Below are 17,322 nucleotides of genomic sequence, written 5' to 3' on the forward strand. Positions count from 1 at the left end.
GGAAAACACGGTCACGAGTTTAGAAAATTCGTTTTGGGCCTTAATTTTGAAAGAAAAAGTTTTTCATGTCAACAACGTCACAATTGCTTGGAAAAGAAGGCCACTATCTAGAATATTAAGAAAAAATCATTGTATGCGATAATCGTTTTAGTTATATACATAATTATAATCAAGTGTATTTTATTCCCAAAGGCCCATTCACAATGTGATATTACTAATGCCGATATTCAGCAAGGACTAATTTGAGACAATCAGATTTTTCGTTGGCTGAATATTCCATTGAAAACTTTGATTAGCTCAAATTAGCGTTAGCTAAATCATTACCAGTAAATCTGTTTGCGAGTGGGCCTTAACCGTTCTAAGATATCGTCTTCGATCTACGGAAAATCATGTTATCATGTTAAGCAACATCCGTATTCAGCGTGACCTAATATCTCGCATATTTACCTACACATGCCCATTGTCAGTATAAAGTTGGCATTGCTAAATTCCATGAAATTTTAGGTGTGGATGGAAGAGATGGTGTAGATGGCCTGAAGGGCGACAGAGGAGAGCCTGGGTTTGCAGGAATACCAGGTAAGCTTTTAAAATTTAGGAAAAACAAAAAAGAACGAGCGGCTTGTTTTTTTGTTTTTTTTTTTTATTTATTTATTTACTGGACTTGCACCAAAATAAGTTGTAAGCAAAATGTATAATTTTTTAAATTTGTACACTATAAAGTTGTATGCTTGAGACCTGATATCAAATAGTTCGTGGTAACGAGCTGTAAGGAGCGACCTGACTCAATTGTAATCGAAGCTATAAAAAACAGAATTTTGAGACCGATAGATATATCAAAAGAATTAGCTTGTTATGTTGATTTCAAATAAGTTTCATTAAGTTTAGTCATACTCATTAACGGCTACGAGCCTGAGAAAATGTCCCTGCATTTCGAAAAAAAGGAGGAATCGCCCCATAAAACGCATAGAATGCTAATGAAAATGACATCATTAGATTCCGCGTATCAGAAGACCTTACTGTAGAGGTTTCAAGCCCCTATCTGAAAAAAAATGTCGAATTTCTTATTTTGGAACAGATAAGATCACGGATGCGTGATTATTTTTGTATATATTTTTTTTCCAGGGGTGATCATATCAACCCAGTGGTCCTAAAATATCTTGAGAGGCCTCATTCGAACCGAAATTAGAAGTTCTATTGTCCTTTTTAAGTGACCAAAAAGATTGGAGGGAAACTAGACATCTTCCCCCGCGCTTCCCCCCACCCCAAAGTATTCTGATCAAAATATATAACCCAAATTATATTTTTCTCCTTGATTTTGCAATGCGTGAATCTTGTTTCAACCCGTGAAATTAAATAAAAGAGATGATAAATATTAAAGATAAATATTAAATAAAAAAGCAAGTTTTTTTTTTAACAAAAGTACACGTCGTGGGTGTCATATGGCACTTTTAAGTCCAATATTTTGGATTTAACCTAGTAGCATCTTCGGTAAATGGTAACTTTTCTTCAGTAGCGCTCGAATAAAATTCTTGCCCCCCCCAAAAAAAAATGTTAGTGCTACCCTCCTGATAATTTCCCCAGATTAGTTAACACCCTGGAAACTTCCCTCTCCACGGAAAGCTCCCCAGCAGAAAGTTCGTCCCTCCCGCACCCAAAATGCATACGCACTTCCCAATAACAAATACTTTTTCTTTAAGTTTTAACGACACTTTCTCTGGGGCTGTGGGGGATTCATGTTATATCCAAAGGCATAGTTACTGGGCCTTTCAGTTATGACGAAAAAATGGCTATCTCAAAATTTTGATCGGACGATTCTGGGAAAAAGGGGGCGGGAAGGGGGCCTAGTTGCCCTCCAACCTTTTTGGTCACTTAAAAAGGGCACTAGAACATTCAGTTTCCATTTGAATGAGCGCTCTCAAGATATCCTAGGATCATTGGGTCGATACGATCACCCCTAGGAGAAAAAAAAAAAAAACATACATCCATGATCTTTCTTCTGGCAAAAAATACAAAATTGCACATTTATGATGATGGAGCTTGAAACCTCTACAGTGAGGTTTCCCGATACACCGAATCTGATGCTATGATTTTCATTAAGATCCTATGACTTTTAGGGGATGTTTTTCCATTTTTGCGAAAATCAGGCAAATTTTCTCTGGCTCGTAGCCTTTAATTACTATGAATAAATTTAATAAGACTTATATATTTGAAATCGGCATAATAAGCCAATTCTTTTGATAAATCTATTGGTGTCAAACTTCCGGTTTTTAGAGTTTTGGTTAGTATTGGGCCGCGTCGCTCCTTACTTACAGTCGTTACCACGAACTGTTTGAGTCGATAACTTAAAAATCACGAGCCTTAATCTCGACTGATCATCTCAGAGACAAAGGGTCCATTAGCGAGTTCTCTCAGGGGACTCGTTATCGTTGGAAGCTATTGAGGATTTCTGGTTTGACTACGAAATTTGATTGAGAAGGCAGTGAAAGTGTGTCGGCACGGTTTTCCATCAAAGTGGGTAGCGCCCCAGGGAACTCCCAAAGCTGCGAAATTGATCAAATGACATTTCTTTTGAGCTAATTTTTGGAGTGATTCAAGCAAGTATGCAAAAAAATTTTAGGGACTGCGCTTTCTTCAACTATAAAAGGAAACATTTGCTCAGTTTAATCCAAAAAACTACTCATACTTTTGACACAAAACGAGAAAAGTTAAATGGTTTTTCTAAGAGTTCCGGAAAAGCAGGTGTCGTCTGTTAGTTTTCTGTCGTTCATTCGAGTCTCTTATCCAAATTCTACAAGCTATGGCAACACTGCCTGATCGGTCCTAAATAGTTTGGCCTCACAAACTAAAAACGTTCACAATGGACCAGATAGGGTGGTCTTTTAAGGTATCGAAAACCCTTAAAGAATTAAAATTTAATAGTTGTGCGCGTCAAGCCATGGCTAATTGTAGAAAAAACCAAGACAGATAGTCCAATTGAGTGAGAGGTAAATCTGACATTAACCCCCCCCCCCTTATTAGGATTGTATAAATTGGAGACAAAATTTAAAACTTGTCAAAGCAAATATAATAATAATAATAATAATAATAATAATAATAATAATTTATTTATGACCCACTTGAAACAGCGAAGTATAAAACAAACACACAGAAAAAAAACTTCTGATAACACATTAAATTACTGTAGAAAACATTTTATGTAACTTTTTAGTCTGGATTTCAATCTATAACAAAATATGTTCCTTGGATTCCAGTGTGTTTTATTTACGATTCGTGCTCTTTGTAATTATATTGCAACATTGGAGGCACAAAATGAGGTCTTCAACTTTCCAACCCCTCAGCTCCCCTATTTTGCAGCAATGGCATGTATGCTGCACCTCATTTGAAGTGAATTCAGTCCAGAATCTACATTCTATAGAATTGGAGGACCGAAGTTAGCTCATATCCCCACAAACTCCTCCAGCCTCGCACTCCCAGCATCTGTTCAAAAAAAAATTGCTGTATTTTATTTGAAACTGAATCGAGATAAGATTTTCAATTTGTATTATTGGAGGACTGAAGTAGTCGTCACAGAAAATATGATGGTCAGACCAGTCGTAGTGAAATAATTACTATTGGAAGGTTCAGGTTAGGAGGTCGGTAATGATTGTAGAAGTATTTGGCGTATGAGTGAGTAGTTGTGGTAATTGTGGTAAAAGTGAGCAGTAAGAAGAGTTTTTGTTGTTTTTTTGTTTTTTTTTTTTTACTTCGGAGAAAATCAACCATCAAAAGATGAAATATGTAGGAAACATGTTTCGGTCCTTGCCTCTGGAGCATACACGCTACCTTGGTAAAATAAAACACTTTACAAAATATGCCCTTAATTTGTATGCATTTTGGACTTTTATGTTACTATATTTGCTACAGATTTCCAATAGACATTCCCAAAAATTCAAATATCAAATTTGATAAAAATAAAAACTGTTACTTTGGGTGTTTTGATTTGGACTTGCATCCTATCGTATCATCCTCAGATATTTTTAGCTGTAAGCTTAGAAAATGTAAATATTAACTTTATTTGAAATGGAAAACAATTTCTGAAATACCTACAAAAAGTGTTTCGATGAATATATTTGGGGTTGTGGGCGGGGCTGCGTTCAGGGAGTGTGATAGATATGGCTTGGGTTCAAAGGATCCAACTCCGGTCCCAATAATACAGATTAAGATCTTTGCCTGACTACTTTCAACAAGGCGAGACATCTCTTACAATAATGAAATATGTGCTTAACTTCAATAGAGTTTGGTCGTCTGTATTACAATATTAGCCTCATATGTGCAATCGAATTAATTTTTCTTTCGGATACGAGTAAGGAACGACTTAAAATTAAAAAGGGGAACAATTTCGCCAGTGAGGATGGGGAATTTTCCCCACAAACCCTAAGAGCAACATAAAATAACATTTCACTTCTTAATGTTGATTTCAAAGAGTTTCGGTTTATAAGAGGGTGGCGGGATTTAGTGTTCTCGAAAAGAGGGTTGTGCGCGAGCTTAAAACCTCTGAGTCTAATCTTGCTTAAGATCTGTGTACTAAGATCCAATTGTCACTGATATTGCTTTAATAGTCATGATTAATGTATGGAAAGTTCTCGTTTATTGTGAGGAAGTTTTGTTTTTATTCTAATATTTTCTTGGGATAGATTATAGATATGGCACATATAAGAATCTGAGAATATTATGATTTTTCCATGTAATTGGACAGTTAACATCACTATTTTGCCCGAGAAGGGTTTTAGAATTTTTAACTGCGAATAGATTTTCGGGTGTGACAGTCTCAATTCAGTTGTAGCATTCTCAGTTCTAAAATAAAAAAAAAATCAGTTGCAAATTTTCGATATCAATTTTGGAACCGGTTCAAGAATAGGGCCCATTGTTTTGATTGGAGAAAGATTTCTCCCCTTAATAATCTACACATAAAACATACATTTATATAGCTTCAATATTTTTAATGGGATTTTTCAGCCCCTGAAGTAAGGCACCAGTTATTTCTAATGATGTAATTAACCCTTGACTTGAAATTCCCAGGTGATATTGACATGTGTCTATGTGGAATGTTTCTGACCTACAAATTTGGGTGAAAATTAAAGAGAAGGCTGTATTTCAAAGTTCTAAATTGCATTAGGCATATAAATATATCTGTCAAGCTAGCCATTTCAGAGGAAATTGTGGCAAAGATCAATTGCATTTTTAAAATTCACAATTCGCTCGTAACTTATGTCTGTTTTGCTTCTAAATGAACATTTAGTACTCCCGTAGAATCCAGAAAACAAACGAGAAGTGATCTTAGGTTAACCATAATGACATGCTTAGTTTATACAATACTTTAGCTCATATAATAATATAATTCGGGCTAATATATGCACATTAGGGGGATGGGGTAAAGTTAACGAACCTTATCCCCCCAGACGTCCTAATGTGCAAATATATAGTCCAAACTACACAAGTCCCATGCTTTCTGTGATGTGTCAAGCTATGAAATTGGTTTTCTTCGATGTTACATTCAGCAAACTTCTCGAGTGTGTTCTGGATTTTACGGGGAGTATCGGACATTTAAATAGAATATTGGGACGTTGTAGGGCCTGTATAATATATTTCTGTCTTTAAAGAAGCTTGTGTATCTTATTTAATTGTTGTAGAATCTTTCAAGGGCCAAAAGGCAATAAAAAAGCCAAGAATGCAAAATGCACGCTTGATTTTATATACAGTGCAAATGTACATACTAAGTATACACTCAAATTTCTTTTCAGCATTGCGGCAGAGAAGTTGCTACAGTATAAATTTATCATAAATATAAAATTTTTATTGGGGTCCTTTTGTTTCCTGGGCTGTCTATAAGAACTTATGATATATCGCGTTGTCCTTCGATCAAAAAAGTAATGGCACCCCTCTTTGCATGCGCAGATCAACAGTCAGTGAAGGATAACTGATTAATTTTTCAACTTTGTGACACAAAAGGGCCGCGATTCTTCGTAGTGTAAACTATTGCATATTTTATTGCACTCTGAGACAGTGTTGCCACATTGTCAGCATAAAAAAACGCCCTGGGATTTTCAAAATAAGCCCGAACAAGCCCCGAAAAATTTTATCGAAATAATCCACTTTTGAGACTTCACTTTATAGTGAGCGTGTCCGGAAGCTTGTTCCACGGAGAATGCTACATCTGGATGCAACATTAATGCTGAATTTTCAGTCCCAAAGCTATTCTCATCGTTTTTTCTTTAAACTTCAGGAAGAGTCGTAATTTTGTTTTCTCCCCTCAACATTAGCAGGGAAGAAAGATAAGCCTACCCAGCAGACGGGAATACTTGACTTTTTTTTGCCGCTTTTAAGTTTGAAATATAAAAGAATTACCTTAAGCTGTGTGGCAGCTTAATATTTTGAACTCAGGGTTTTTTTCTGAAGCTAAGCCTTTGCATTGAAAAACTTATGGTGCGAAAGCAAAACTGTCTACTTGGAAACAAATTCGTCCATGGAATTCTCAAACTCGAGACTTTTGAAATCAACGAACATGTGCTCAGAGGTAGGATCAAAGTTAAACGATTTAATTGTAACTGCTACTATTTTAGATGAAAGCAAAAAAAAAAAAAGACAAAGGGGCCATTTCCCAGCCGAGCCCTCGAGGCAAATCTTAATATGTTAGTATTCCTTACAGTTTTAGTTTTCCCTCCAAACTTACACCTTTCAACAGAGTTGCCGCCTCTCCATACCCTTGTGAAAGCTATAGCCCTATGCAAATAAAACCACTTCCCCATGCCCTATCTCCCAAATAAGGGATAATTTTTTTTTCACTAAATATTATATTTTCTTTATGTTTATCTCTTTAGAAATCTATTTTGAAGCAAGATTATAATCTAAAAATTACCTTAAGCTACGTGGCAGATAAGTATTTTGAACTTTTATGGTTATTTAAGACAAGACTTTTCACTGAAAACCTTTTTTTTTCTGGTCACCTAGTTTTAATGAACGCGGCTTTCAGCTAATTCTTAGTGCATTGACATCGTAATACAACAAAAAAAATTTCACGAGTTACAGAAAACGCAATGAGATCTCTTCAATAAGCAAAATAATATTAGTGAGCAAAACAGAATCATGACCAAAATGTCACAACTAGAAACACATAGGCTTAATTACTTCTTTGGGTAGAGTGGTAAAATGGAAAAAAGAAAATAATTGAATCTTGAAATTTTGTATCACAAAGGAAAAAAAAACTTCAAGAGAATCAACGTAATGATTGAAAAGCTCTCAATACTTTTGGTATAGTTTCTCAATACCTCAAGCAAGAAAAATTTAAAATAATTTCTGAGAAATGAAATATAATGTACAGCTTTTGACAAAAAAAAATGCTAAAACAATTAAAAAGCTAATTGCAATTTAGAAATTCAGTGTCATCACCTTAGGAAAAATATGCATATCAAAAGCTGATTATTTTGTAATGCAGCATTTTGGTTTTTAGATGCAGCTTATCAATCGGTTTCTTTTACCAATCAGGCTCCAGTCAAAAGACTCCTAGTTTTGGCTCCACTGAAGGAGCTCATTTTTATATGAATTTCACAGAATCTGAAGTATTCCGACATTTGTTTTTCTTTTTAAAGAAACCGATGGTTTCTTATTCAATTCCTATTAGTACCTTGAGGTGCAAACTGAAAAAATTCCTATTAAAAAATAATTTCGTATCTTATTTTCAACATTATTTGCTAAAATAATCAGGAAAACGTATAATATTAAGCTTTTTCGTTGGATTTTCAACTTTTTTTTAAAGTGCTTGGGGGTTATGAAGTCTATCTCCATTTGTTTCAAACACAACTGCAAGGTATTATTTTGTAGTATTTTGGATGTTCCATGATTGGGGGTTATGAAGTCCTTCTCTATCTGTTTCAAGCACAATGTCATATTTGGCGTCTTACCTTTTGTAGATGATTAAATAAAAAACAAACTAGTTTTTTTAACTGAAAGTAAGGAACGACATTGAAACTTGAAACGAACAGAAATTACTCTGTATATGAGTAATGAGTTGTCCCCTCCGCAATCCCTCGCTTTTTACGATAAAGTTTTTAATTGTTTTAAATAGTAGAATTATGGCAAAGAGTCAAACTTTAGCGTAAAGACCGAGGGATTGCGGAGGGGACAACTCATTTCATATACGGAGTAATATCTGTTCGTTTTAAGTTTCAATGTCGCTCCTTACTTTCAGTTAAGAAAACTAGTTTTTTTATTTAATTTCTAAACGTTTTTGAATTAATACATGTTTGATTTTGGCTCTCCGCACATAAATTATTAAAATGAAATTTCAATATTAATTCTTTTTTGGCTAAATGGCTTTCTCTTAGTTTTGATCCAACGATTTTGAGAAATAAAGGGTGGGGAAGGAGGCCTAGTTGCCCTCCAATTTTTCAGCTACTTAAAAAGGCAACTAGAACTTTTAATTTTTAACGAACGTTTTGTTAGTAAAAAATATCCGTAACTTAAGAATTAACTTACGTAACAAACTTTTATATTCTTATATTTTTATTATGTATATGAGGCGGTTTGCCCCTCGTCAATACCTCGCTCTTTAAACTAAATCTTAAGTTTTGTCCCAATTCTTTAAGAATGACCCCTGAATCAGAAAGGCCATATAATAAATAGTTTACTAAATAGCATAATAAATACCCCGCTCTTTATGCTAAAAAAAGCAGCCCCTCCCCCAGGGACTGTGGGGGAGTAAGTGATCCCCAAAGACATAGTTTAATGGTTTTCGAATTTGCAGAACAAAATAGCTATCCCAAAATTTTGGAAAAAAATGAGCGTGGGAGGGGGCCTAGGTGCCCTCCAATTTTTTGGTCGCTTAAAAAGGGCAATGGAACTCTTCATTTCCGTTAGAATGAGCCCTCTTGCGACATTATAAGACCACAAGGTCGATACGATGACCCCGGGGAAAAAAAAACAAATAAACATGCACCCCTGGTCTTTCTTCTGGCAAAAAATACGAAATTCCACGTTTTTGTCGATAGGAGCATGAAACTTTTGCTACAGGGTTCCCTGATACGCTGAATGCGATGGTATGATTTTCGTTAAGATTCTTTGACTTTTGGGGGTGTTTCCCCCTATTTTCCAAAATAAGGCAAATTTTCTCAGGCTCTTAACTTTTGATGACAATCATGAAATTTGATGAAACTTGTATATTTAAAATCAGCATGAAAATTTGATTCTTTTGATGTATCTTTTAGATTCAAAATTCCGTTTATTAGAGTTTCGTTTACTATTGAGCCGGGTCGCTCCTTACTACAGTTCGTTACCACAAACTGTTTGAAACGTCTCTATTCAATAGTTGTAACTAGTAATCTGCCGTAATAAATAGTTCTTTGCGACTCAATTTATTTATTTTCTTCCTCTTTTTTAGTGAATCGTAGGGTTTAGTTAAACTTTTCCTTAAATCCGTTCGCTTTCTTTCCACGAAAGTTTTGTAAAGGAACTTGAAAAAAAAATTCTTAAAAAAAGAAAAATGTTATTCTTTTGAGTAGAAAAAGCCCAAAACAAGCCAATTTAAAAAAACAATAAGCCCAGTTTCCCGCCCCAAGCCAGCGAAAAAAAACACCCTCCCAAGCCCAGAGAAATAAGCCACTGGGGCTTGAGCAAGCCACTCTGGCAACACAGCTCTGAGAGTCTGAAGTAAATACGGCTGTCACCAAACAAAGAAAATTCTGGAATCTCGTCCTCTGTTGTAGCTCTGTCTAGCTTCCATGTTACCATTCCGTAACAAAGGCCACTTAAAGTAAGAATGTAAACTGGTTTATGACCGGTCAGCTAAAAATAATCCACCAATAATAATCAAGTTTATATTCTGGCGGAACTTAGGTAAACGAGTCTATTGGGCTGACTTAGCCAGTGCTAGGTGTACTCCCCATGGAAACCCCCCTCGTGGATAAGTCCCTTCAGAAATTTTCACCTCAACAAATTCCTCCTGGAAAGTTCCCTTTGTAAAAAATTACCCAAAGCAAATCCCCCCACCTTTGAAAAACTCCTCCATGGAAAATTCTATTCCGTGGAAAAGCCCCGACATGTAAAATTGAGCAGCCACAGAGAAAGTGGCAAATGAAAATGATTAGGTAAGGAAAAATTTTGGAATAGTCTATCAATATCAAACAGTTCGTGACGGCACAAACGTAACCGAAACTCTATAAAACGGAATTTTGACATCAAGAAATATATCAAAAGAATCGGCTTATTATGCTGATTCCAAATATATAAGATAATTAACCTTAGTGTTACCCATAAAAGGGAACGAGCCTGAAAGAACTTGCCTGATTCTGAAAAAAGATTTTTCTAAGAGCCAAAGAACCTAAATGAAAATCACAACATCAAATTCAGCGTATCAGAGATAACCTGCTGCAGATGTTTTAAGCTCCTATCTTCCAAAATGTGGGATGTTGTATTTTTTTGTCAGAACAAAGATCGAAGACGGATGCGTGTTTTCTTTTGTTTTTTTTAGGGGTGATTGTTTCGAATCAATGGTCCTAAAACACCGGGAGAGGTCTCGCTTGAGCAAAAATTAAAAGTTCTAGTGCCCTTTTTAAGTAACTAAAAAGATTGGAGAGCAACTAGCCCCCCTCGCATGCCCCAGTTTTCCAAAAAATAGTCCGATTAAGATTCTGAGATAGACATTTTACTCAGTATAGCTTGAAAACACCAAAAACTATCCCTTTGGAGATAACGTTACCCCCCAGCCCCTGGGGATAGGTATTTAAGTTATAAAATTTGCCCTCACGTGCCCCATTTCCCCCCAAAATCGTCCGATCAAAATTCTGAGATATACATCTTGTTCAGCATAGTTTAAAAACCCTAAAACTTTCCCTTTGGACATAACATGACCCCCCAGTCCCTGGGGATAGGTCTTTAAGTTATAAAATTTGCCCATTGTTTACGTCTGGTATTTGTTACTGGGAAGCATATAGACATTTTTTGGATGGGGGATTGTGTACTTGGGGTGGGTTTTCATGGGGAGAATTTTCTATGCAGAGTGAAATTTCCACGGGTGAACTTTCCAAGGGAAATTTTATACTGGAGGGATTTGACAGGATTCCTATACGAAATTCTTTTTTTTTGTCTTACTTTCTTACTTTCTCTTAGTCTACTCAGTTTTGTACGTGGAGAAATTCTGAGAGAATTGTCCAAGGGAAATCTTCCCGGGGTATCGGGAAAACGATTAGAACTTGTAGTCCTTTTTTCAAATGAAAGTATGCTACAGAAAATTTTTCAGGCTGAATCTTCTGCAAGAAACTTTACAAAAGGGTGGGAGGATTCTGAGTGAGAATGGAATTTTGCGTAAGGAATTTTACGGTGGAGGTGTATTTTACGTGGGAGTAACTGTCCGCGGAGGAGCTTTCCGTGATGGGGAGAGAGTTTTTCATGGAGGGTGAGCCAGATTTGCCGGCATTATTTGAAAAATGATCAGAAATTAAATAATAAAAAAAAATTCAACTGGAAGTAAGGAGTAACACTAAAGCCCAAAACGAACTGAAATTATTCTGTATACGAAGGAATTACCCTCCCTCTCTTCCTCCTCAATACCTGCTCTTTACGCTAAAGTTTGACTGCTTGTGCCAATTTGTTAATAACGACCCCTGAAACGCAAAGGTTTTTTATGGCACTTGGTATTAACCAAGTGACATATAGCAGTCGCCAATTCTGTCGGTCGGTCTGTCGGTCTGTCTGTCGGTCTGTCTGTCGGTCCCGGTTTTGCTACTTTAGGCACTTCCAGGTAAGCTAGGACGATGAAATTTGGCAAGCGTATCAGGGACCGGACCAGATTAAATTAGAAATAGTCGTTTTCCCGATTTGACCATCTGGGGGGGGGGGGGGGGGGTGGGGGCCCGGTTAATTCGCAAAAAATAGAAAAAATGAAGTATTTTTAACTTATCAGCGGGTATTTGGATCTTAATGAAATTTGATGTTTGGAATGATATTGTGTCTTAGAGCTCTTATTTTTAATCCCGACCGGATCTGATGACATTGGGGGGAGTTGGAGGGGGAAAACCTAAAGTCCCGGTTTTGCTACTTTAGGCACTTCCAGGTAAGCTAGGACGATGAAATTTGGCAAGCGTATCAGGGACCGGACCAGATTAAATTAGAAATAGTCGTTTTCCCGATTTGACCATCTGGGGGGGGAGAAGGGGCCGGTTTTTTCGGAAAAATAGAAAAAATGAAGTATTTTTAACTTATGAGCGGGTGATTGGGTCTTAATGAAATTTGATGTTTGGAATGATATTGTGTCTCGGAGCTCTTATTTTAAATCCCTACTGGGTCTGATGACATTGGGGGGAGTTGGAGGGGGGAAACCTAAAATCTTGGAAAACACTTAGAGTAGAGGGATCGGGATGAAACTTGATGGGAAAAATAAGCGCAAGTCCCAGATACATGATTGACATAATCGGAACTTATTTGCTCTCTTTGGGGTAGTTGGGAGGGGGGGAGTAAGTCTTAAAAATTAGAAAAATGAGGTATTTTCAACTTACGAACGGGTGATCGGATCTCAATGAAATTTGATGTTTAGAAGGATATCGTGTCTTAGAGCTCTTATTTTAAATCCCGACCGAATCTGGTGATGGGGGCGGGGAGTTGGGAGGGGGAAACCTAAAACTTGGAAAACACTTAGAGTGGAGGGATCGGGATGAAACATGGTGGGAAAAATAAACACAAGTCCTAGATAGATGATTGACATAAACGGAACGGATCCGCTCTCTTTTGGGTAGTTGGGGGGGGGGGGTTAATTCTGGAAAATTAGAAAAAATGAGGTATTTTTAACTTACGAATGGGTGATTGGATCTCCATGAAATTTGATTTTTAGAAGGATATCGTGGCTCAAAGCTCTTATTTTAAATCCTGACCGGATCTGGTGACATTGGGGGAAGTTTGGGGTGGGGAGACCTAAAATGATGGGAAACCCTTAGATTGGAAGGATTGGGATGAAACTTGGTTGGAAAAATAAGCAAAAGTCTTGCATACGTAATTTACATAATTGGAACGGATCCGCTCAATTGCGGGGGGGGGGGGGGTAATTCTGAAAAATAAGAAAAATAACGTATTTTTAACTTACGAAGGAGTGATCGGATCTTCATGAAACTTCATATTTAGAAGGACCTCGTAACTCTGATATCTTATTTTAAATCTCAACCGGATCAAACATAATTGGGGGGGGGCAGTTGGGGGGACCGGAAATCTTAGAAAATACTTAAAGCGGTGAGATCAGGATGAAACTGGATGGGAAGAATAGAAACCTGTCTAAGATACGTGACTGACATAACTGGACCGGATCTGCTCTCTTTGGTGGAATTGGGAGGGGGGAGGTAATTTTGAAAATTGAGGTATTTGTAACTTACGAAAGGGTGACCAGATCTTAATGAAATTTGATATTTAGAAGGATCTTGTGCTATAAAGTTTAACTTTAGGTTCTGACCTTCTCACAAGTGCCAAATGAGCTCTTGGCTCTTGGCTCTTCCGACCTCGTCCAAATGAGCTCTTGGCTCTTCCGACCTCGTACCATATGAGCTCTCGGCTCTTACGACCTCGTCACAAGTGCCATATGAGCTCTTAGCTCTTGTTAATTAGAACGGGGAACTTTTTTTTTCAAGTGCTAAAAACTTTGCCGTGGAGAGAAATATATTGTGGAGGGGGGAAAACCCCTTCATATACGGAATAATTTCTGTTCGTTTTGAGTTTTAAGGCTGCTCCTTACTTCCAGTTGACAAAAACTTGTTGTTGATTTTTTTTATTCAAAATATAGGCAGAATATGTGGTAAAGAATATCCAGAAATATTTATTTTTACATCTTATTTTATCCTAACTCTTTTTTTTTCGTGTTTTTAGGGATTGAATTATCATATTAGGGTGAAATAAAGGTTACCATCTGGACTGTAAGGGTGATATCAATCCTGAAGGCAAACTTATTAGACATTTCGGATTTTTTAGACAAACTGATATCTCAAACTTTTATTCGATAGTATAAGGTCAGAGGAGGGTGTAATAGCTGACAAGGAATGGAGAGGGAGGCTGATTGCCCTCCACTAGTTTTAGCCCGCCTACATCTAGGCTGTAGGGGAGATATCGATCCTGAAGGCAAACTTCTTAGACATTTCGAAGTTTTTAGACGAAACAGACATCTCAAATTTTTATTCGATATTATAGGGGTTAGAGAAGGGTCTGATAGCTGACTAGGAACTGAGATGGAGTCTGACTGCCCTCCAGTAGTTTAAGGCCTTTGAAAAGGACGGTAGAACTTTCATATTTCCAATCAAATGAGCCCCTTCTCAAGTTTCTATGATAGCCCCTACCATTTAAAATAGTTGGGAAGAAGTTTTTTCAATTTTTTCACCTTTTTTGGTGCTATATTTCAACGGAAAGTATTTTTTTCTTAATAAAAATATAAAAAAAATAAAACATAAGAATAATTTTCCCTCGGTATTGGGGTCTCCTCAGCCAAGGTTTCATGTAAATTTCAGGCCAATCGGAGAATGAAGGCTCCTTTTTAGCTCTTCTTGTCAGAGGGGGGACAATTTTCAATAGGAGAAATCCTTTGAATATTTTTTTTTGTACACTAGTCCCCTTGGCCCAAGGACTTACGGTTGTAAGTTTCAAATTTATCAGTGAAAAAAGTTTATGTGGCTCATTTCCGGGACCCTAACCCCTCCCCTTCCCACAACTCAATGTTGATGATCTTTTGACGAACAAAATAATCACTGAAAGTTCCACATCACTGCACTCCAAAAATCAAACATGCACTCCCCCTTTTTTGGCTATGAAATCTATCTGTAAGGAATTGACAGTCTGCATAATGACGGTCCTTATTCCGGGGCCTCTAGGATTGTGTCATTCTTGGTTGCATATTAATTTACGTTCTCAACTATTCAACTATTCTGAACAAAATGGCTACCTCGAAATTTTTCTCAGATGTCTGAAGGGATTACAAAATCAAAACAGGTTCTAGGATGGGGGCTATTTGCTCTCTAGTGGTCATAGAACTCTTCTTTTTCTATCGAATGAATCCCCCAAAGTTTTTACGATCAAGAAGGGCTGGGTCGAGGAGGAGGCAGCCTTCCTCCTATACGGAATAAATTCTGCTTGTATTACATTTAATGTTGCTCTTTACTTTTACGTGATAATGCTTTGCTACTGTTTGTTTAATAGCAGAAAAGGCAGTCATCTTTGGTTTTGTTCGTCTTATCAGCTACGGGCTTTTAGGAATCGTTCACAAGACCAAGATATTAAAATTTTGCTAAGGGTATTCTCTGGAAACAACACACTTATCTAAGTAATCAAAAGACGCTATACACGTGTACGCGTCCACTTGGCACACATCAGAAGGCTTTCCAGTCTGAAGTACCTTTAAGGAACACTTTTCTTTTTATTTTGAATAATATGGAGTCAAACTCTTAGTTATAATAAAACAAATTTAAATATAGTAACACTCCATATTCCAAATAAGTCTAAAGTAGGCCTACCTTTAGGGGAATTTTTTGAAATTCAATTTCAATGAAATGAAAACCACCCCCTCCTCAGCACCTTGGTCGTTATGCTAAAGCTTTTTAGTTGTTTTAAAGGGCTTGTGAACAGCCGTTTTTATTTAAATAAGAACTTTCGTTCTTATTTAGGACACAATTTAGAACAAAAATTGAATATTTAGTTACAATTTTTGATGAATATTAGTTTTGTTAATAAGTTATTAATGTTTTTTTACCATATAATTCCGGGTGAACCAGGAGGGTCATTATTATTCATATGGACTGAAATTCTGCGTGATGTTTGATCTTATATACAGCCAATGCTATCGCGACCTCTACATAAGAGCTCTCTGATGCATAAATAGACTGCTTACATATGTTTAGATATTTTGAAATATTGTCTATGAATAGAAAACAAAAATTTTGCTATTTAGATTTCTGAAAACATAGCTTCCGGTAGAATATGCCTAAACCCCGCCCCCAAGCCAAGAAATTTCATAGCGAGTCTCATTATGTCTCGCCTTGTCTTTCCCCTGGTGGACCTGCGAATGTAAAATGTTCTGCTATGCAGAAAAAGATTCTCAAAAAAGGAGAGCATTATAACCCCGGTCTACCTCACACCAATAAGACCAGAAATAAGGTGTAGACTAGAAATATTCCCGGAAATAAAGAGGATTATATATCAATTTCTACCCACTCCCATTGTCTAGAACTAATGATGTCTGAAGGCTCAATGAGCGCTTTTATGTTTCGGTATTAAACTGCGCTCTTTGATTTATCTGTCTCCCCTGCCTACAAAATGATCCACCACCCAGCCCGCCTAAAACCTAGCACTTTATATACCATTTATCAGCTTCATTTTTAACCTAGAGTTTTCCCCTAAGAGCTATGTCTATTGGATTTGTTTGTGAGACCTATATGGTTTCCAGTTTCAATAAAATAAAAAAAAGTGACTAATTCACATCCAATATCATAATTTGTGAAATCCATATAAAATAGGGGAAATTTAATCTGCGTGTTTGTTCAGTAGAGAAAATACCTCCTGTACGATAGAAACGATAAGTACTTATTTTTTCAGAAAATATGCTTTTTTATTGTATTTTGTGCAGGATGTCGACACTTGCTGATAAAAGAGCAACACCAAGTGAGCTTAAGCGACCTGTGTAGACTTAAGTAGAAGTGTATGTCCCTAACCTGTACCAGTGTGATCCGTTGCTTTTTTTGTGGTCGTAATAATTTTAATGATTTAAATATTATGAAAATTAAATCTTGGTAGGTTGCAACAACGAAAATAAGTATCGTATAGAAATTTTACATTAGAGTTCAGACGGTTGAAACTGGACTTGTTAGGAGTTTCAGAAATTCATCGTCCAGTGTTAGGAAACATAAAATTAGGTGATACAAAAGCTGTAGGGAATGATACAGAAAAGAACGAAAGATCATTTGACACTTTGGAAGTGAAAGAAGATTTATTTGCGAAGAGAGTTAGAGACAGAAAAAAAAGGATTAGGAAATAATAAGACCTCGTGAGCTGATAGTGTGGTAAGATATTTTTTGAAGTTCGGTGATTGCAAAGATAGAGACAAATAACTATGAAAGGATTATGAATATTATTCTTGAAAAAGGAGAAGTACTTTGTGATTTAGGAACCTTTCATTGAACTACTTTATATGAAAGGTAACAAGGATGTGTGTGGTAATTATAGAGGCATAAGCTTGGTTTCAGTAGAAAGCAGATTGCTCAACATGATGGTATTTATTAGACTAAGAGATGCCCTACGTGAAGTTTTAAGAGGAAGAATACTGTGGTTATAAGA

General features: G+C 36.6%; 1 protein-coding gene across 1 annotated transcript in view; it reads left to right on the forward strand.

Moving 5' to 3' along the window:
- LOC136028229 (collagen alpha-1(II) chain-like) overlaps positions 1 to 17,322 on the forward strand; it is a gene marked incomplete in the record, with an annotated part of 194,538 nt that overhangs the window by 99,285 nt on the left and 77,931 nt on the right. The window contains 1 exon segment of the mRNA XM_065705953.1: positions 505 to 576. Coding sequence (XP_065562025.1) covers positions 505 to 576 — 72 coding nt within the window.

This window comes from Artemia franciscana, chromosome 6, assembly GCF_032884065.1.
Source record: "Artemia franciscana chromosome 6, ASM3288406v1, whole genome shotgun sequence".
Taxonomy (NCBI): Eukaryota; Metazoa; Arthropoda; class Branchiopoda; order Anostraca; family Artemiidae; genus Artemia; species Artemia franciscana.